Source organism: Zingiber officinale, chromosome 11A, assembly GCF_018446385.1.
Source record: "Zingiber officinale cultivar Zhangliang chromosome 11A, Zo_v1.1, whole genome shotgun sequence".
NCBI lineage: Eukaryota > Viridiplantae > Streptophyta > Magnoliopsida > Zingiberales > Zingiberaceae > Zingiber > Zingiber officinale.
The window spans coordinates 1823443-1846549 of record NC_056006.1 but is presented as its reverse complement, the minus strand read 5'-3'; the positions used below and the strand labels follow the sequence as shown (position 1 = coordinate 1846549).

Genomic DNA, 23107 nt, shown 5'->3' with positions numbered 1-23107 from the left:
CACGTTGTCAACTGCAAACGTCATCATCACTTATCCTCTCGGATAACTTCGTTGGATTAAATATGATTGTACAAAGCTATTACATGTACACGAGGGGAAATTTTTAAAATAAGTATAAACAGTAAAGTTATTACAAAAATAGGTAAAATTAAAACTTTTTACAAATATAGGTGAGAGGCGCTCATATCCGGGATTTAAATCCCGGTTCTTTTTAAATTCCGGGATTTAAATCCCGGATATGATGAATTATCGGGATTTAAATCCCGGTATTTTTTTTTTAAATTTTTTGAACATATTATTTTTTTCATGCTTAAATTTTATTTTGTAAAAAAATTTAAATCCCGGTAATTTTTTTTAAATTTTTTGAACATATTGCTTTTTTCATGCTTAAGTTTTATTTTGTAAAAAAAAATAAATCCCGGTATTTCTTTTAATTTTTTGAACACCTTATTGTTTTTTTCATGCTTAAGTTTTATTTTGTAAAAAAAATTAAATTCGTAATAATTGTTTAAATCCGGGATTTAAATCCCGGAATTTAATAAAATAAATTAAAAAAAAAAAGAACCGGGATTTAAATCCCGGATATGAGCACCTCTCACCTATATTTGTAAAAAGTTTTAATTTTATCTATTTTTATAATAACTTTATTGTTTATACCTATTTTAAAATTTTTCCCTGTACACGATGGTAGTATTTACGTCTATGCGTGCAGTTTAGTTTATTATGCTTGTCATATGGTGAGGAGTCAGGGTAGTGTTGGCTTAACGATTCAGCTAGCTGCAGTAGCAATTAATCCCCATGTCTCTGCTCTTCTCCCGAATGCTACTGCTGCTGCTACCTGCAGTCGTATCTGCTGTGCCGGACGGCAGATGCCCAACGAAATGCGGCGTCGTAGAGATCCCTTACCCCTTCGGCATCGGCGCTAACTGTTCCTTGGGAGGAGGTTTCAATCTAACCTGCAACACCATCGAAAGTGGCCTCAGGAAACCATTCTATGGCAATAATGTTGAGGTTCTCAATATTTCGTTGGTGACGGGCCAAGTGCGCATGCGCAACAACATAACCTCGGCGTGCTACAATTCAAATTACAACAATATCACTTACAGCTACAGCTGGTGGTTGGATCTGGAAAACACCCCATATAGGTTGTCAGATCTGCACAACAAATTCACTGTCATCGGATGCAACACCCTTGCCTACTTTCTCGCCCTCGATGGGAGCAATGTCTACGAGAGAGGCTGTGTGTCCATGTGCCGGGATGAACAGAGCATCGTCAATGACTCCTGCTCCGGCATGGGTTGTTGCCAGACTTCCATACCCAAGAATCTCAGATACTATGAAGTCAGCTTTGGACAATCATGTTTCAACAACTCGAATACTTGGAGATTTAGCAGATGCAGCTACGCCGCCTTGTTGGAGGCCGAGTGGTTCCGCTTCGAAACATCTTACATCACCACGAACCAATTCATGCAAATTAACGACGGCAGGGTGCCGGTGGTCATGGACTGGGCCATTGGAAATGAGACCTGTGAAGTAGCTAAGCGCAACCCAACCTCTTATGCCTGCATCAGCAAATACAGCGCATGCGTCGACTCCTCCAATGGCCCTGGTTATCTCTGCAACTGTTCCGAGGGATACCAAGGCAATCCTTACGTCTCCGACGGATGCCAAGGTATTCTAGCTAGCTAGCTGCTTTCAATTATATATGTTTTGCCTTTGTAAATGCGATGATTCCTAACACTGTAGTTTTTGCCCTTCAATACATTTTAGACATCAATGAGTGCGATCAGCAATCAAATCCATGCTCCGATGGCATCTGCCAGAACCTTCCAGGTGATTATAGATGCGAGTGCCCCGAAGGCACGCAAGGAAACGCTTACAATGGAGTATGCATCACAGCAGAGTCTCAGAAATTATCCTTAGCTGTGAAGGTGGCTATAGGTAAGAAGCTTCTCTCGAACCAACCAATTTAACATAAACTCAGAACATAAAGATGACATGTATGTATGAACCTTGCAGGTGGTGGCGGTGGTGTAATCATTTTGTTACTATGTATTATGTGTCTCTATGTAGTCTATCAAAGAAGTAAAATTGAAGAGATGAAAAGAAAATATTTCAAACAACACGGAGGCTATGAATTAGAGGAAAAGATGAAGTTACAAAGAGGCCTCAACAAATTTAAGATATTTGAAAGCAAAGAATTAGAGAAGGCAACAAATCATTTTGATGACAAAAATATTATTGGGAGAGGAGGAAATGGAGTTGTATATAAAGGAGTTTTGGAAAACCAAGTTGTTGTTGCCATAAAGAAGCCTAAGATTATCAATGAGGATTTAAAAAAACAGTTTGGAACAGAGACACTTATTTTATCATATGTTAACCATGTCAACATAGTCAATCTCTTGGGTTGTTGTTTGGAGACTGAGATGCCATTGTTGGTCTATGAGTTTGTCTCGAATGGAACATTGTTTCATTTAATTCATGAAAATGAGAATCAAGCTCCAACTTCCTTGGATACTCGACTGCGAATTGCTTATGAGTCGGCTGATGCTTTGGACTACTTGCATTCAAAAGCTTCACCTCAAATCATTCATGGAGATGTGAAACCCTCTAATATACTTTTAGATATGGATTACACAGCAAAAATTTCAGACTTTGGAGCTTCAAAGATGATTCCCAAGGGGGAGAAACAATTTGCTACATTGTTGCAATTCACTCATGGTTATATTGATCCAGAGTGCTTGATGACATATGAGTTGACCTATAAAAGTGATGTTTATAGCTTTGGTGTGGTTCTCTTGGAGCTATTTACAGGTAAGAAGGTTATTAGTTTTGAAGAATCTGAAGAACAAAAGAGTTTGGTGTCGGCTTTTACTATGTTGGAGAAGCAGAATAGGGTTTCAGATATCTTAGACAATCAAGTGAAATTGGAAGGTAATATAGAATTTATTCAAGAACTTACCGCACTTATTAAGGAATGTTTAAAGTCAAAGGGAGAAGATAGACCAACTATGAAGGAAGTGGCTGAGGAGCTAAATGGATTAAGAACTCTTAAGAAACACCCGTTCATAGTACAACACAATGTTGAAGAAATGGAGAGCTTGCTCAGTGGGTTGCCAAATGATAATCGTGCTAATTCCAATACTATTTTCAATATTGAGAGAAGACTCACAAGACGGAGCAATATACAAGGCTGGCTGTAATAGGGACTTGGTCTCAATGGTGTTGCTATGTTGATTATGTGTGTTTTGTTTGCTTAATGTTCTAGCCTTATTAAGTGTTTTTTTTTTGAAACTTCTAATCCTCTGTATTTATATGTGTATTGCCTAATTTTTAAAACAATTTGATTTTGAGTGAATTACTGTGTAAAATTATTTTCACTTCAAGTCACTCTTGTATGGAACCTTGGCTGTCATAATACATTTTAGCTCTGCAAACTTTGCATTCCATTCAGCTTCAAGAGCGGACCTTCAGGGATACAACTTCAGCAGGGCACTCACCATGTCTCTGCTTTCTTTGTAAAACTGGAATTGATTGTTTTCCCCTTTAAAATGTTATTGTGCATGGACATGGAAAATTTCAGAATTAATGATAATTTGTAGCGGTCTCTGTTTGACTTAAAATCTAATTTCAACATCGAATTGTTTGTATGTCATCAGAACTAACTGGTTTTATATTTTTTTATTAGTGTGAACTTGCAGTGGCTCTGTCTTGGGATGCATTTTTTGATGATCCTGATTGAGTTTGTTTTTTGGGAAATTCATGCTACTTTGTTATATATGTATATATTTCGATGACAAATAGATGGATGCTGGTGAAGACAGCTCATGCGCTTTGTATAGAATTAATTGTTGCTTACAGAAAGTTGCTAGATTAATGGGGATTGATAGTTCTATTACTGTAATAAACAATAAACTGAACAATATACTATGAAAAAGAAATGACCCACTTATTAACATAACAATATGAGAGAGAAAATATCTAGATATCCAACCAATCACGGGAGGAGTGAAATGCATGTTGGGCAATCTTTCACGATGAAGATTGCATGCCTGAGATAGGGGATACATTGAAATTAAAATTGCAAACTAAAATCACCATCAGACCTATTGAGATGACCTAATAATCTCGAGTTGTCAAGCAAGAAAAGATGAACTATTTGGAAGGCTGGACTGTCGGGAAGACTTGGCCGAGACCTGGGACAGAGATGTCTACCTGTTAGTTAGAGCTCTAGAGCCAATCATTTGATGATTGTATTATGGACTTGTTGTATCATATTCTTATATAAATAAAAGCATTTGTTTTTGGTTATTATACTTACTTGTATTGTTGTCAAATAAACTAAGTATAATAGCGTCCTTGAGTAGAAGGTTCTTACCTATATCAATCGATTGGTTGAATTGATAGTGAGATGATATAGGGAACACTACTCTTAATCATTCCTAGTCGAGTATTAATATTCAGGGACAATGTTAATGCAATAAGACTAGCATGTAGGTCAACTCGATGACTTGATCTCACAAGTCATAGATATAGAGATATCAAGTTGACACATGAGTATGCATTGGAGAATGTATACTGAATGACCCGCCATAAGAAAATATCATGGATCGTTATATGAGTGTCATATACTTTCTCATGTGGCTATTAGTATGACTACTAGTCCTTAGACCTGAAGTCACCATGGTTCCCTACATAAGGAGTTATATACTTTGGTTTCGTCAAACGTCACCCGTAACTGGGTGGACTATAAAGACGATTATTAGGTATGTAACAAATTATGCGGAGGGATGTGAGTGATGTAGATGAGATCTATCCCTCCTATATGACGGGAGAGATATCGATATTCTTGATAGAGTGAGACCACGAAGTGCATGGCCATTCTCAAATGAGTCAATATGAGATATTGAGCTCATTTGATTTAGTGAGTCTACTTGAAGTTCAAGATTTAGATTGATTAGAGGATGACACGGTCTATGCCTCACATTGATCAATCTAGATGTCTAGGATAGAAGGACAATGTCATATATTGTGAGGAGTCACAATTAGTAGTCACAAGGTGATGTTGGATCTCAACATTCTTGTAACTTGGGTAGTAATGATGTGTTGCTAGATACCGCTCATTACTTATGCTCCTAAATAGGTTAGGGGCATTGCCAATGTTACAAGAACCTATAGGGTCACACACAAAGGACAATTAGATGGAGATTAGGTTCATATGATGAACCAAGAGGATTAGATTCATGTGATGAATCAAATTGGATTAAGAGTAATCCTAATTGAGCTAATTGAGTTGGACTCAAGTTAATTCATGTGTTCAATGAGTCTAATTTAGATTATGACTCATTGAATCAATTGAATTAAATGAATTAGATTCATTATATTAAGTTGGTTTGAATCAAATGGTTAGATTAGATCAACCATGAGAGAGATTTGGTCAAGTTTGACTTGACTTGAGAGAAGGAAGATGAAAGGTCAAGATTGACTTGACCATTTGCCACCTCATTTGTGAGTTGGCATTAGGAGAACCAATGATGATGTGCCACATCATCAAGGCTAGCACATGTGTGTGCCACCTCATGGAGGTTACAAATCCCCTTTCAATTTAATGTGATCGGCCACATTAAATGAGAAGGAGTTACACATGTGGCTGGCCACTTTTGTGAGTGAATGAGATTGATTTTTCATTCAAGCCAATTGATTCTATCATCTTCCTCCTTGCATATTCTTGCTCTCCCTCTCCTCCTCCTTGGCCGAGACCCTCTAGGAGTGCTAGCACACTCTAAGGCTCTCCCTCCATTGATTTGTTCGTGTGGATACGTGTAGAGGATTGTCTACTTTGACAATCTTGAGATCCGGCACCTTGGACGAGCGGGATTCGCAAAGGGCGCGCATCAAGGGTAAAGACTCTTCTCCTAGTGTAGATCTCGGCTTTAGTAAACTCGTACTCAAATTTTGTTTTATTTTACTTCGAACGGATCCGGTGACGGGGTTTCGGGGTTTTCGCGACGCGAAAAAGTGATTTTCGCGGCCCGAAAAACCCAACACTACCGAGACCAAAGATGTCTACTATGACCAGAGATGTCTGTCGTGACCAGAGATATATGCCGAGACTAGAGACGTCTACCGTGACCTGAGACATCTACTGCGACCAGAGATTCCTGTCAAGACCAAGACTGAGATGCATAGACACGAGGTCGAGATGACGCTAAGACATGAGGCTGAGATGATGCCGAAACACGAGGCTGATACTGAGGCCTGAGTTTGACACCGTTTTCTTAAAATAGATTCGTCCTCCTCCGACAGTGCGTCAAGGTTACGATGGACATTTGTTTCTCAGGATATAATGGTAAAACCATGTTGACAATCAAGTACTAATTGTTCTTGGTGAACTGAGAGAATACTCGAACGCTATCACCAATAGAGTTGGCAAGTGAGTGCACGACAAAGAAGAAAGATGAGAAACAAAGGTGGAGGATTCTCTTTTTTCTATTATTCTCCCTGTTCTCAAGGTCATGACCTCCTCTTATAAGAGCTATGTGCTTTCTCTATGCCCCCTTGGGACGGTGCGATGGTTAAAGTATAAGGAGAGGTCTCGGGGTCGAAACTCGGTGTGTCCGAGCATTCCCTCCCCATAACTTAGCCACCTGCACTAATGGCTAGCAACCCCCCGTGATTTACCTCCTCCGTATTGGCCTAAGGACGGGTTGGCGGGGGGGCGCAAGGGGGAGCGAATCATCTTTTTTTTACCACATATATCCTTTCACTGTGTCCCCGGGGCTTTGGTGCCGCAGTAGGACATCCAGGTTCTCATCCAGACACTCATGGTTTGATCTCTAGGTATGTCGTATTTACATGAATTTGTATTCCAAATGGGACACACAACCAAAGAATGCCAGACTCTTGGGATGCCTGCAGAGCGCGCTTCCTGATTTACGCTGGTGGCCGGTAGGAAAATTTCATGGGACCGGACCGGTTACCCCAGGGCCAGTCAATAAGGTGAACTAGGTTTATCATTTTTTTTATATGCTTTTGCTACATTGAATGACCAAGTAATGATTATTCATTGCCTCCAGCCGCTTGGTCATCAATAATGACTGTTTTAAATCAACGATTAATTCAACCATTACATATTAACATCAAGTAAAAAAATTATTCATATGGTAAAATTTTAGTTGTTCCAGTTGGAAAATTTTTGTCCCGACTAGTTCGGTATTGGACATACATAGGTCATACTTACATATGAGTCAAGTTGGTTCAGTGCAAATCCAGACTTTCTTGAGCTGCTTTGGAATGTTGATTCTTCTTCTCTTCTCCAAGAAGAACTTTTCTGTGTTAATCAATTGCTCGCTAGAGTCCACCGAGTAGTTCACTGCAATGGAATTCTGTATTACTTTGAGAGATGACGAAATGCGTGCAGCTTTCCAACTTCTTCACATGGTACTCGAGGAAACTATTTTGTTCCGAATCCATTTTCAAGTTTATCCCTGTAGGCTGTAGAGATTAATTTCCTGTGCTGTACATTCATAGTTAAATTTATACTAGATCAAGTTAAAGCTTATATGTTTCTTATTGTGACTGTCTTTCAGCACAGTGTTTGGCTAGAAGATGCATTTGATAGAGCAAAGCAGTTGTATTTATCCTATTATCGTTCAATCCCGAAGAGCTTGGAACGTTCAACTACTTGCAAACTTATGCTTGGAATGCTAAACGCTGATGAGAGATATTTGTTGAGCCAAGTCCAGAGTCATTAGAAAATTTGACACTTCAATCAGTTAAAAATGAATCAATTTGTTGCAGACAATATGGAGGTGGACAATTTTTTCTCATTATTTTGTCCTTTATAACTGATTTCTTTTTGTACTGAACTTTTTATCCTTTTAATCTTATCTTTGTTAGGTTATTAATAAGGCATAAACCAGTAAATATTGTTGGATACTTACATTAGAGTACTGTTCTGACCATCTGTTGTTCTTGTAGGTTAGTATCGTTGGAGATTTCACTGAGGAAGACATTGAAGTCTGCAGTTTTGATTATCTGGGGACAGTCAGTTCAACAAGCTCCAATGTACTCATTGAAGTCTGCATTCTTTCAAAAGGTTTCTTGATGACAATAATGTAAGGTGAACAAATATGTTTACAAATTATTTAATGAGCACTAATAAAAAAAAATTGATTGTGTCCAGAAGATTATCAAATTTAGGAACAAGTTATTTACTTGAAATATTTGATTGAGTGAGAGTAAAGTATCTTTAAAGAAAATGAAAATAGGCATGTAGATCTAGGTGAGATTCATCTTTAAGCTTGGAAGAATTCTTCTGGAAGAGGAAGCCATTGAAGAGAATGTTGAACAAGGTCTTCGAAGTCATCCCCTATTCTTCAGCATTGCCTTGGGTTTGCTAGCTGAGGTTATAAATTCCAGGTACACTCTTGTTCAATGTTTCATTCTTTCTGGAAGATCGCTTTTAACACTTTAACTATGTTTCTTTGTTCCTTCTGGAATAGCCATCTCAACCTTCCAATTTTAAGAAAAACCATGTTCTAGTTATTTCTTTAGTTTATTTTTGGCTTTGATTTTATTGATTTATTTTTCTTAGTTGTTTCATTGATGCTCCTGCAAATATGTAGATAACTGCTTCCCAAAGTGTTCTAAATACCCTGGTGATGAATAAGAAATAAAGAAGTGATGGGTGGATACTTCAACTTGACGTTGCCGAATACATCGTGAGCTAGAATCTTGGATCATAATCTTCTAGGCTTAGATTTGAATTCATTTCTTGTTATATTTTCTATTTACTCTGTGTTATCTTTGCATGCCAGTTCATAGAAATTAACTTGCTGTTAGAATGAGTCTGCAATTGGCTTCATTGGAAAATGGAATCACAGAACAATATCTCAAATTGCTCTGGAAGTCACGTAGATTATCACTAATCGTCTATTTGAAACAGTCTTCCACCTCTCCACGATGAGCCTATTGTGGTATTCCTATCATCCCAGGACCTGTTACCTTGGTTTGTTTCTTTGTGCATTGAAGGTTCTGGATCTAGGGTGGGGGAATTGGTCCACAGGTTGTTTTATTGAAGCCTTATTTATAAAGGAGATGATGGATCAATCCATTTAGTTAATGGCTTCAACACTTTCCTTGGTTGCCTTTAGATAATTGAGTTGCCCAAGAAGTTCAATCAAGTATGTTTTGGTGGATTATCACTATAATCCTTAGGAAGTTGTACCTATTGTTCTGGAAATGAAGCAAGTTTTTAGTGATTCCCAGTAGTTAGCATCAGATGAGTGTTTAAGGAGTTCAAATCCTCTGTCCCCAATATCACCTGTCCCCGTGTCCTACTCATCGTCCCAGCCCACTGCCGGCGGCCTCCGGCCTCTGTCCCGATCAATACTATAACCCTTGGGGAAGGTGAACCCAAGGAGGTTGTCATCGGCACGATCGGCGCCGGAATCTGGCCCCTGCTCAGATCCGGCCGGATTCCGGCGCCGATCGTGCCGATGGCGATCCCCTTGGGTTCACCTTCCCTAAGAGTTATAGTATTGATCGGAGCGCCGGCCTTCAGCCGATGGGCTGAGATGATGTGTGGAACACGGGGACAGAGGATTTGATTTCGTGTTTAAGACCTTGATTGTGACCCATAATTCCTTTTCTTTTCATAGTCATTCTTTTATGACTTACATAGGATTATGAACCTGTTACCCAGTTGCCTATCTTTTTGATTTTTGGTTGTAAATTATAAATATGATCTGCTAGCACATCTATCCGATTGCTGCAGGCTTTTTACAACAGTCAGGGATTCTCTTGGGCTGACATATGATGTATCATTTGAGTTAAGCCTTTTCGATTGACTGAATCTTGTATGGTATGTGATATGGGTTATAGTGAGCAAATCTAGAAGATGACGTGGTAGCCAAATTTAAGGTAATGTGGCGATCAAAGTTAGGACAGAGGATCATTCCACACCTAGTTCTGTTGATTGCCCAACCTCCAAGTTCTCAGATCTTGTCCGTGCGGCCTTATAGCAGGATGCCCAGATACGGACGACTGGCTACGAACCCGGTCGGACATAATGACTCTAGGGTTTTACTTTGAAACTAAAGAGATAATGCGCTCGGTCAATAAATGACCGGCCGGATTCCAAGGAGTTCAGCCGGATGAAAGACCGTCAGGGCTCTAGGCACTTTAGCCTTCTAAAAACTCTTTAAACTTGCACAGCTGATGACAGGTTAATGGGGCTCAAGGTACTAAAGGCTCTCTGTGTATGCCGGTCGGGTTTAGCGCCCCTAGCCTCATAAAGTCCTCAATACAAACGCGAGCGGATAAAAGTTGGTCGGGCAAAGGCCGGTCGGGTTTGACGCCCTTAGTGTCATAAAGTCAATACAAATGCGGCCGAATAAAGGTCATTCGGGCAAAGGCAAGCCAGGTTTAGCGCTCTTAGCCTCATAAAGTCCTCAATACAAATGTGGGTAAATAAAGGTCGGTCGGGTTTAGCGCCCTTAGCCTCATAAAGTCCTCAATACAAACGCGGGCAGATAAAGGCCGATCGGACAAAGGCTGGCCAGGTTTAGCACCCTTAGACTCATAAAGTCCTCAATACAAACGTGGGTGAATAAAGGTCGGTTGGGCAAAGGCCGATCGAGTTTAGCGCCCTTAGCCTCATAAAGTCCTCAGTACAAATGCGGGCGGATAAAGGCCGGTAGGGCAAAGGATGGCCGAGTTTAGGCCCTTAGTCTTATAAAGTCCCCAATACACGCTCGGGCGGTGAAAGTTCGGCCAGGCTTAAAGGCACCTGTCCTCTGGAGGCTTCACATGAACTTTTGGCCAGGTAAAGGCTAGCCGGGTTTGAAATTACTTGATGTCATATCGTCTCTTAAATGCTATTTTAATATACAATTAATGATATTACTTCCCAAATGGATTCTCACCATACTTTGGACACCATAGCAGTCTCTGAATAGATTTTTATAGTGTTTAGTACATGACCAATAAGATGAACACAAAGGCAGGCATAAATAAGGTTGGCCTTTGAGATCAGCCGAGATATACTCAGCAGACAACTTTTGATAATATTATAACATATCACCAAAACTTGTCGGGGAATATTCCTTTGAAGCCTTCTTTGAAGGTTATTATGTCCCTCAGAAGCCAGCTAATCACAACAGCATATTCCCCTAACTGCCTCAGTAATGGCGCGAAGTGTAAACGACAAAAGAGGTACATCAATGGGTAGATAAAAAATTCCTCGTATAAACATTTCGGATGGTCCAGGTTGTACACTTTTCATCATCTAACAAATTCTGACAACTTGAGCCAGATCATGATCACAGAGATTATGAGAGGTGGTATACAAAGGGGGTCCTCTCTATTGGCAAGATACACAATCAGCATCATTTGAGCTTTACTCTCGTGTGAGCACTTTCTCTACTGTTCTTTATTCCTCCATCTGGTGTCGTACTGACTTAAGCGTCGGAGGACCTTGTCAGGGACCCCTTCCCTGATTTTTTGTCACTAACATTTTGCTGAATCGTGGAATTGTGTGCAGGATTGGAGGAAATCCCCATTCTAAGTTGAAGAAGTCTTCCAACGGTCAACAAATTAGCCACCAAAACCAGCGCGCCATCTCCCTACCCTTTGGACATGATCAAATTTGATATTGTCTGTGGGAACTTTTGCCTAAATCTGAAGCTTCGAGATTGAAGAGGCTGGAAAATTCACAACTATTGCTATAACGCTTGAGGAGTTCGAGATGATTGTCGAGGCCCAAGTGCAGAAAGCATTGCAGCAGAGGCAAGCAACTACTGGAGCTACGATACCATCGCCAAATCTAGCAGCGCCAACAACAGCGCATCAGCGAGAAAGAGGCGTTTAAGAGGAAAGCCTTGCTCGTTTGCTTCCTGCGCCTCTTTCACTAATCTGTCGCCCCCGGACACTATTCCGTACATCGCTTGAGCAATTAGGACAAGGGGAGCATTCCAAGAATCTTCGGGAGAAGCACCTGTCCAAGATAGGCACAAATGAAAAGTTGTGGCTAGTGATAGCTCTCCAGAACGAATCATTACCCCGTTCTCTCAATGGGTACTAGAGGATCCATTGCTAAAACACAATCATAATTTGAACGTAGGAGTGTATTCGGGAACAACTGATCCAGTGGATCATCTCCTCAAATTTGAGAATGTGGCTCTGCTCTAGCAATTTGCGCACGGTGTGAAATGCTGAATGTTCCTCACCACATTCGGCGGGGTGGCTCAACGATGGTTTAAGCGGTTGCCAAATAACTCTATTCGTCATTTCAATGATTTTCGCAAGATTTTTCTTCAGCATTTCTCCAGCAATCGGCGCTATCACAAGACCCCTTGGAATATCTTTTCGCTCAAACAATGGCCCAAAGAAACACTACGAGCCTACATTAAAAGGTTCAATTAGATAGCTATAGATGTTCCCAATGCCACCACGGAGATTTTGAGCCTACATTAAAAGGTTCAATTAGGTGGCTTTGGATGTTCCCACCACCACCACCACCACGAAGATTTTGGTGAGTGTCTTTTCTCAAGGACTCACCGATAATGATTTCTTTCGCAATCTGTCTAGAAGACCTCCCTAGGATTTTGACCTTCTACTTAACTGAGCAACAGAGTTCATCAATGTCGAAGAAGCATAAGTTGTCCGGAAGAAGGAAGTCACCACACCTGCCCCTGTCCCAGTAGTTGATCGCGCAACACAACCTGCTCCACCACCAAGAGAACCTTGGGCAGGTTCTCAAATTGGGCACCAAGAACCACGACCCTAGGCCGTACAACATGTTGAGGTTCCTCAGGAAATGCAACGGTGGTACACATACCATCGGATAGCTACCTATAACATTGAGGATTGTTACTCTCTTGCAAGGAACTGGCAAAACAATAGTCCCAGGTACCGTTATCGTTCTCCAGCTCCTAATCATCGACTATACCAGTGACAAAACAGTCTGCTAAGAATTGAATATCGAGCGATCGAGCAGCAGCAAAAGGCACATCAGCCTCAGATTGAGCAGGCTCAAACACCTGCTTGGGCTCAGCAAGAATAACCCTCAACACAACAAGAAGAAAATTGCAACAATGCTGCTCGAGGCAGTATTGGCATGATTGCAAGAGGACCAACTGACGGGGACTCTAGCCGAGTAAGAAAGTCACACGCTCGACGATTGAAGATCCATGCGGTTTGATGCAGCACAAAACGGGTGGCCGGACCACAGATTAGTTTCTGGCCCAGGGATTTAGAGGGGGTAGAAGTCCCCCAAGATGATGCTTTAATAATAAAGACTGCTATAGCTAATTATAACATCACTCGTACATTTATAGGTAGTACAGTTAACATCATCTTCAAGCAAGCATTCGAGCAGCTGCAAATAGAGCTGTGTGAACTCTAACCCATGGACCATGATAACCCCTTTGTATAGGTTCACGGGCAATGAAGTCCAATTGCTCGGCCAAATAAAACTGGCCATATCCTTAGGGGAGGAGCCTCTGATGTGAACACGCCGATCAATTTTCATAGTTGTGGATGTATCTTCAGCCTACAACGTCATTTTGTGACGGCTGACTCTAAATGAATTCTGAACAGTCGTCTTAACCTTTTGTCAGAAGATAAAATTTCCTATGGACGATCAGATAAAATTTGGTGTCGACCTTTTTTCATGTCACAAGGCACCCCAAATTGATAAAGATTGGGAACTCAACTAAACTAAATAAAACACGTGTAGTAAGGAGTCCCAAGTCGTATTTTTCCAAGGATGACTAGTGAATGTGTGTGAATCCTAGAATTAATTCAAATGAAGTTATTACATCAACAAGATCTATTAAGCTTCTCAATTTGATTCACATTATAAATCGAACTCATCTAATAAAATTGAGAATTAAATCAAAGATAGCTGACTTTCTTCCTAACTTGTCCCTTCTCAACAAATGAACATCAATTAGGCTCAGATTTTACACAGCATTAAATCAAATGAATCAATTATTAAATATTCAAATTGTAAACTTAGAACTTCAAATACAATAATTAAAATAAGAGTTTCACATTTAAGGCTTGAAACTAAACTCAATTTTGCATGAACCAAAATAACATTCAACATCCAAAATCACACTCATAGATCAAATAATTCATTCACATCTCAAACTAGCACCATTGAAACTAATTCATCAACTAGCAATAATTCAATTTACTCCCTCAATCAAGAATGTTAACAGAGGTAACAATGTAAAAACTAAGTGATTCATCCAACATTTAAATTCATTCACTATCACTACAAATTCAAGCATGGAACAAGGATTTTCTGAATTGAAGACTAAAAGCTAAACACATATTTGTATTAACAGAAATTCCAAATTCAAATCAAAAGTCAGATTGCAAACTCGGTTAAAAACTAAACATGACTGGGATTGCAGCAAAGAAAAACAGAAATGGAATTGCAGCTATCTGAAATACGAAGAAATGGTAAGGAAAATGAATCAGATCTGATGATTTGAGTAAGTCGAGCACAATTCAAATACTAAAACAAAGAAATCTAAACCCTAAAGCATTCCACAAACTCCAATTCATAGATCCAATCCTTTCTCTTCGCTGATCTGCAAAGGAGCAGAGAACGCCCTTCTGCTCTCAACAGCTGCATCAGGAACCTTCAGCCAGTGGATATCAGCATTGCTGAGCCGCAGAGAATGCCCTTATGGCTCGCGATCTTGTTGCGTTAAGAATAGAGGAAGAAATGAAAATCGCAGCTCAGAATAGAATGATCAGTTCAATCTCAGAGATGCGAGCTTATGTGGAAGCGGAACGATTGCGGAAGCTTCAGGAGAACTCCAGCTAGCCTCCGTAAACGCCAGAAAGCCTCAGATCTAGAGAACGCCCTTGAATCTGAGGAGGAAACGGATCGAGGAAGAAATCATCGCAGATCTAGGGAACGCCCACGGATCGCGATCTGCTCTTCATTAGCTGATTGCCTAGAGACCACGAATTCGCTGTTGAAGACTGGGTCGAAATCTGAGATCTGGAGATGAAGAATGGAAGCTTCGGTGTCGTGGCGAAGAAGAAAACACTGTAGCAAAATCACGAGGAACCTAGCTCAAGTGCACTGTAGCTTCTCGCGGGGTTTAAATCCTCCTCATAACTGATTGGAAGGTCCAGATTGCTCGGGGCTTGATTAACGGCTAGATGAACTCAGATTTGGATCAAAACCTCTGGATCTTCATCAGCGGACGAGATCTGCTCCTCATTAGGTCGGATGGACCAGATCCTTGATGGATGGCCCAGATCTCTCAGATCTTCAATGGACGACTACGATTATTCTGGAGCTTGATCGCTTCGTTTAGCCCTAGATTTGAGCCCAAGTGTAGTCTGATCTGATCGGGTCTATGACCCTTTTGATGGCTGCAAAATAAGAATCAGATATTAGCACCAAATACCATGATAATAAGCCAATTTGCAATTAAGTCCAAGATAAAATGAAATTATGAAATGTAGAGTAAATATGACTTTAAGCTATGAAAATATCATTAAAAACATGCATTATGAACCAAACTAATGTAGCAAAATCATGATTATCAAATCCCCCACACTTAGTCTTGGGCGTCCCATTCAAGTCAAGAAAAATAATAATCATCTCCACACAAATTCCCCTAGCAATACCTAGAAGATGGTAAGAAGTAATTAACTAAGGTCATCTAAAGATCACAAACAATTATGAATACAATCCAAACAATAATCAGTAGGTATGGTAGCTTCAATCCAATTGAAAAATTAAGCAAGTTGCAATCTCGCAAGGTATTTACCTATTCTAACTCTCACACTCGAAAATGCATATATGTGGAGCTCACTCAATACAACTCACAACATTTCACTACCATAAGCTTGTTTATTTTCTAATTCTCCACCACTATAAACATAGCATACATGAATCAAAAGGAATTTATCATCAAGAATTGAGATGGAATCAAAAAGAACAATGAAAGTGGATAGAATAGGCAAAAGAAAAGAATTCAATGAAAAATTGAAAAGATAAGAGTATTGGAGGAATATACTTGATGAGTTGATCAATTTGATGTATAAAGAGATGAATACCATTTGTTGTTACCAATTCAAAGTATCAAGCTAACCTCCCCTTCAATTTGATGGTCATCCAAAATTCTTGATACTCTATCTTTACAATTCTTGATACTCTTTTCTTGTCACTGTTTTTTTTCTTACTTCACTGTTTTTCCACTTCAATTTCAGCTTTCACACTTCAATTCCAGCAACAATTCCAGCAACAATCTCACATCAATTATGAAGAAGAACTCCCTCCCCCACACTTACAATATTGACCGTCTCGGACAATAGAACAAATGTTGCATTTCTAGCCAATGTTCTCTTTTTCATTCTTCATTTTGCACCCACTGTATCGTAATATATTTTCCTGAATATGTTGCAATAAAACATCTCCAATACCACCTTTCTTAACAAGCATACTTCCCTGATTTCTTATAGACTGAATAATTTCAGAAAACCAATCCATTGAAGTTACATATTATGATCCATGATAAGCTCGGAAAAGAAGAAATATCAAATAAGAATATAAAACTGATCAGAAATCAGTGTCAAAAGCTTGGCACAGGGTCTTATTAAGCTCTGGAATGATTAAAACTTTACAACAATCAGCACAACAGCCTTGTTCACAAAATTCAACTTCAATCACATAGCTCTAAACCAGCAATTCAATTCTATTTCTGCAACTTACAGATTTTCAGATTTTTACTAACTGCAGTAACCATCTTCCCTATTTAAAGTCAGATTCTTAACCAACAGCTCTTCAATTAAGAAATGAAGTTAAACTTCTCAATTCCTGCACTAGAGTATCATAGATTCTTATTTCTTCCTCTGCAGTTATGTAAAAATCTGATTGAATTCTCAATTAGCAACCCTTGAATTATACCCTGCTGTGGCAATGATTTCCAGCAACATCTGAAATCAGCAACTTAAAGAGATACCTTAGATTCTAAATATCTTCTCAACAACATCAAATATCGGCTTTCTGGACTTCCAAGGAATCCAGTTTTAGTTTACCTCTCTTGAGCTCTTCTTCTCTGATGAACTACATTTCAGCAGCTCACAGTTCCTTTTCAGTAGTTCTAACAATTCTCAATTCTGTCCTGCAATTATTAAATTCTGAGTAAAAACAGCAACTGAATTCTGCAACAGATTTTTTTTACTGATCAAAGAATCAGAAACAACAATAACAAGAAATTCAATCCACTGCAGCAACAATAGTTCAGATTTCCTTAAAATTGGTGCTAGTATCTATGAATTGTTGCTTCAATCTGCAGCTTCAAAATAAAGTTCATTGATTCCAATCAGCAACCATTTTCTATATCAATTTCCTATCTAGAATTCCACAGCCACATCGAATTCCTTCTCACTACTTTGCAGCTATCTGCTGAAATTTTCAGAGAATCATTGGCACAGCTATCAGCTCTTTGGAAACTCAGTTTCAGAAACTCAAATCAGTGCAGTTTAATTATTGTCCAGATTGTATCATTTCAGCTTTTTGAGACAAACATTGCCACATAATGTTGTTTTGGTTATTCCTTTCTAAATACTGAACAACAATCTAATTCTAATCAGCTTCTCTATTACTTCTTTCAGTACATTTGCTTATACTTAGTTCCAGATTATTGGTTCTGCAGAACTAACTCACTGTGCCATTTTGCAAAGTTATTAAGTTTCAAAATTCAGAGCCTAAAGTGATTTCAGCTTTTTTTATTGAAGAATTCGGCTTAGCATAAACTTTCATCAAATGCTGCAACTTCAAGAGATGGGATCCAAGTTACTGCTGTTCAAAACCTAGTTGGATCAGTCTCCATATAACCATTATTTGGTACCAAATAGTTCTGTCAAGTTTCAATCACATCTTTTGCTCTTCCAAAATCTGATTAACTTGATACGAATCCCAACTGCTTAAGCATTTCAGCATTTGTAACTTCAGAATTTAGTGCCAGTCAGCATTTCAGAATATCAATTCTTGCCCAGACTGAAAAGTGATGGAATTCATAATGTTACTAATCAAAACAACATAGAAGTTTGGCACTAAACATGTACTTGTTAATACATTGGTTTCATTCTATATTCCAGTAAGGGATTCGATTTTAGAACTCTAATTTCTTGCACTGCAATGATACTGAACAGTTCCAGCAAATCAGTTCCATTGAATTTGCATCCATCCATGATTCACTTCGACTCCTTAATCATCAGAAACTCGTAACAAGAATTGGCATGCATCATACTACAATTGATATATTCATTCATAACTTTTATTAGCTACAGAAAATATCTCAAACCAGCAACATCCTCCTTTGAATACCAGATTTCAGAAAACCAGATTCCAGATTATGGTCACAAGAAACTTGAAAAGAATACCAACCCACTTATCGCTTCCAGTAATCCTTGATGAAATTTGATCTCACCTGTAGAGATTCCAGCTTCATACTTAATATTATTTCTTTTCTACATTTGATCTCACCTGAGAACTGGAATTCACTTCTGGCTTGAAATCCAGTAAGGACTCACTGTACTACACAAACATAACCTTTCAGCACATTTTTTTTTTCAACTCAAATCTCAGCAAACAGGTTATTTCCAGATTCCAATCCAATAGTTTGATTCAGCAGTCAAAACTCCATTTCCAGCAAAACATAACCCGGATTTCATTTCTATTTCTTTCATTCCTTTAAATCAGAAGCTAAGCTTGCAGTAGGAATCTGGTTCAAGAAAATTGGTACACCAATGAACTCCAACAGCAGCCTCAAGCTTACAATTTTTCTAGATTTCCATTTCAGCATTTTGATAATTTCAACATGCTGTTTAACAAAGTTTGTAAAGACATGATAAGCATTTCAACTCCATTTGTCACTATGAAAGCAAAAACCTCTCAATGTTTCCTCACTATTTTGGAAGCTGGCGATAGAAGATTGACACATACTTGATACAATTCTCCAATCTGAATTCTGTTCTCCAGCTGCTGCAGTTCACTTTTCAGCTTCACAGTTTCTAAATTTCCCCTTTACTTGTTCCTTTTCCAGCAATCGAAACCCTTTGCTATTAAAATATACAGCTTGTAGAAATCATGGAAGAACTCGGATACCATTTACTTCTGCACCCAGAAGAGCTTCACTTGGTTCATTCTCTGATTAAACTACTACTCTTGAATCTTGATACAAACTCGATACACAATCAGATTTCAGCAACATATTTCTTCTTTTATACAGATTCATGCTTCTGCAGCCTACTCTAAACAAGTCTTTCATTGACATGAGCAAAATTCAGAGGCAGTCATATTCATTAGCATTCCTTCAATCTTCCATTGCTCCATAGTTGTAGTGTTTATTTCTGCAGAATTCAGCACAACACAGCAACTCATCCTGCATTTCTTCTTCTTGATTCTAATATATATATTTCAATCGGTTCAACCATTGGCTGACATTGGTACAGAACAGCAAAGGCTTGGCACTAACACTTGAACATCTGATTCATCAAAATTCCAGCAAGTTCAATCTCCTATCAGTTTCTGAATCCAAAGACTATCTAGCTTTGAAGCTTCTGAGTGAGAGTGCAATGCATTCAGTTTTGATACAGATTTTAAACAATGGTTCTTTTCTTCATATCAAAATTCAATATAAAGTTCTTGAAATCTCTTTCTTCTTCCTTTCCAAACTTTTGATACAATCTGGAATGGCTTCATGGATTGGATGAACATCAATATGACATTACAAAACTGGGCTTACTTGAACCTCATCTTCAAATTTATTCCTGCAGATTTTTCATTTCTGTAGATTTCTGCAAGTTCTAATTCTGTATGTCAACAGCTTGTAAATGCATTCAGTTTACATAAATCTAGCTTTGCTTGACCCCTTCATTGATTAGAGAATTTCAGGAAGAGCTCGACACACACTTGACATTACATAAACTCAAAATTAGAATTCAAATCATGCAATAAATTTCAAGCTGCTACATTTAGCAATTCCAAATTTATAACAATCTAAACAGAAGTCAGTGGTGGCATCTAATTCACTAAATTTCACAAGCTTCTCCTTTGACTAGAGAATTAACAATATCTGGTCTCAATGCTAAATTCTGGTTTTCCAGATTCAGTTTCAGCAATTGGAATTTAAGGTGATTCAGCTAAAGCAATGCAGAGTTCAACTTAGCTAAGATTCTCTTTCCCATATTGTATAAGTCGACTGGCTAGACAAATATCAGAATTAAGCAACTCCTATACCTTGGTTTCAGGACTTAAGGAATGCAAGTATCAACCAATATCTTGTATTCTAAGCTCCCTTAAAGCAATCAGTTTTCTCAAGTAAGCAACAAGAGTTATTAGAAAGTTGCATACTTCCAAAGATCAAATTTCAGATTGATACAACATCATTGAATTCAGTCCTGCAGATTTTTTTTTTATTTCTATAAATTCTTGCAAGTTTCTTATTTCTGATTTTTTCTAACAATGTCCGATCAGTCCATTCCTTCGAAATCACCAAAAGAATCCAATAAAGCCTTCAAGCTGAGTTAAATATCTTCTGTTCATGGACAATTAGCATAATCTGAGTTTGATAAGAATTCTAGAAAATTGGACCAGAAAAGAAAAAGAAACTCCAAATGACCATAACAATTGATTCCCCATCCACATTATCAATAAAATCACTAAATTTCATAGGGGCAAGCACAGAACATGCTTCAAGAATGGAATTTCATGCTCATAAAACCCTCCAAAGTCTTTAGATCTCTGATTTTATGCCAATCCTCCCCCACACTTAATCCTTCATTCATCTAGTGAAGCTAACTCATCAAGCAATTAATCCAAAACTCTCAATAAAAGAAAAATGACAAGCAAAGAGATTCAAGAATTAGAATGCTAATGATGTTTTCAAGAAAATTGTGGAGAAAGAAATGGAAATTAGGATGGCACAAGAATGACAAAATCCTTCATTACCACGCATACATATGCTATTGTGACTTTGAAAAAAACTAAGCAAGTTCTAGAGTTCAATTGTTGTAAGTGCATGCCACACAAAAATATAATAGAGTATAGGCTTGTAGTGGTCCTCTCTAGGTATTTTCATGCAATCAAGCTCAATCGATCAAAATAGAATCCACCATCATTTTAACCAATATCATGTAAGTAAAGAATCAAATCATGTCAAATGACCTAAAATTGATGATCAAATTTAAAAGAATCTTACCATCTTAAAAATATTACTAGAAAATTCATGGAAAATTTTATTCAAATGAAATGCTATGTATACTAAACAAAATGCAAAGTATGGAAGTAAATTGCAAATGTAAAATATGAAACTAAGGAAAGTTGCACAAAAAGAATCTATTAACAAAGTATGAATTAAAATGCAAAAGAAAGCTAAATTAGAACCAACTCCCCTTTCATTTCCCGGTGGTTGAAGAAGGTTTAGAAGGAGAATCCATCCCGGAAGCGGAGTATCCTTGGTTGCAATCAACTTTTTTTTATTTACCATTTTTCTATCAAAAGCTTTTTATGGAGGGCGGAGGCGGTTCAGTTCAAGCATCCACTCCGGGAGCTTGTATTCTACTACAACATCAATAAAAGAAAACACCTCCCACACACATGTGGGATGAAAAGAAAATAGGAGAACATTAGTGTGGGTAGAGAATTTATCAATCAATGAATCACATCTAATAAAATCAACAACTGGTGCCTCTATTAAATTTTCTTAAAAATTACAAGAAATACTCACCTTGTCAAGTTGAAAGGTACTTGGAGTGGTGATTGTTACCTCTTCCTCATCAAGATATAGCTCAAGCTCTGGTTCAAGTGATGGTTCAGGTGGATGTACAACTTCATGTAGTGATTCTTGGGTGCTTGGCTCCATAGCACAAGTCCCTACACTTACATCTTCTATTCTTGGTGATTCTTGAGATAATGCTTCTAGTAAGCATTCCCCTACACTTAAATAATCTTCTACAATTAAATTTTCAATTCCTGCGTCATTCACCACATCTAGAGCAACATCATTAGTAGAATCAAAAGTATGATCAACTACATCATCACAACAATAAAAAGTACTTAAAGAATTTAGTGAAGAAGTAGATGCAGTGTCAGGCCTGACAAGATCTCCACAATCCATCTCCTCACTGGCGCTTTGCGTTTGTAACTGGTGAATGGATAATGCAATTTGGTCCAAATGATTATGTATATTCTGTATCCTTGAGAATTGCTGCTCTTGATGTTCGCTCATTTGTTGCATAATCTCTCTGAGTTTCCATGTTGACTCATCCATCTGAGGATCATTTTGTTGAAAAGGTTGTGGCATAAAAGATGTTGAAACTTCTTGGAACCCATATGAATTCTGGTAGGTTGGATATGGTTCAATAAATTGTCCTTGTGCACTTTCATACCTGAAACATGAATTATCCACCCAATTAGCATTAAAACCATTTGAACATGATTCATACCTATTTTGTTGATCCATGTTTGGGTAAAATTGATACTCAGGCTGAAAATATTGATTCTCCATTCCACCTCCAAAATTCTGAAAATATGGATCTATGCTAAAGAAATCTCTTGTTCTTCACTACAACACTAAAACTCAATGTTAGAAGATTCAAGAGCATAAGGTTTCAAACATATGAAAATATGAACATTTAAAAGCACTTAACAATTCAAGAACAAGTCCACATGAAAATACAAAAAGAATAAGCAATCAAATCAAGAAAGATACTAACAATAAACCAATCAATGTACAATCCAAAAATAAACATACACTACTAGTTATTCTCCGGCAACGGCGCCAAAATTTGGTGTCGACCTTTTTGCATGTCACAAGGCACCCCAAATTGATAAAGATTGGGAACTCAACTAAACTAAATAAAACACGTGTAGTAAGGAGTCCCAAGTAGTATTTTTCCAAGGATGACTAGTGAATGTGTGTGAATCCTAGAATTAATTCAAATGAAGTTATTACATCAACAAGATCTATTAAGCTTCTCAATTTGATTCACATTATAAATCGAACTCAACTAATGAAATTGAGAATTAAATCAAAGATAGCTGACTTTCTTCCTAACATGT

The 23107-nt window shown here is 38.2% G+C and overlaps 1 protein-coding gene and 1 long non-coding RNA gene across 2 annotated transcripts; one reads left to right on the top strand and one right to left on the bottom strand.

Annotated features, from left to right (window-relative positions):
* The first annotated feature begins 718 nt into the window (after positions 1-718).
* Positions 719-3350, top strand: LOC122031683 (wall-associated receptor kinase 5-like). Its single transcript, XM_042590783.1, has 3 exons — positions 719-1672; positions 1771-1941; positions 2020-3350. Exons 1-3 carry the CDS (start codon positions 799-801, stop codon positions 3201-3203), a joined length of 2229 nt encoding a protein of 742 aa, XP_042446717.1. The 5' UTR covers positions 719-798; the 3' UTR covers positions 3204-3350.
* Positions 3351-14327: 10977 nt separating this feature from the next.
* Positions 14328-21117, bottom strand: LOC122031700. Its single transcript, XR_006125836.1, has 2 exons — positions 16096-21117; positions 14328-15405 (listed from the first exon to the last, which is right to left on the bottom strand). It is a non-coding gene; the product is annotated as an uncharacterized LOC122031700 (long non-coding RNA).
* Positions 21118-23107: the final 1990 nt, after the last annotated feature.

Bases quoted from the DNA above. Each gene is read 5' to 3' on its own strand.
- LOC122031683 (XM_042590783.1), top strand. From the start codon at position 799: ATGTCTCTGCTCTTCTCCCGAATGCTACTGCTGCTGCTACCTGCAGTC. The intron at 1,673-1,770 runs GTATTCTAGCTA...AATACATTTTAG, and splicing joins CGTCTCCGACGGATGCCAAG to ACATCAATGAGTGCGATCAG. The intron at 1,942-2,019 runs GTAAGAAGCTTC...TGAACCTTGCAG, and splicing joins AGCTGTGAAGGTGGCTATAG to GTGGTGGCGGTGGTGTAATC.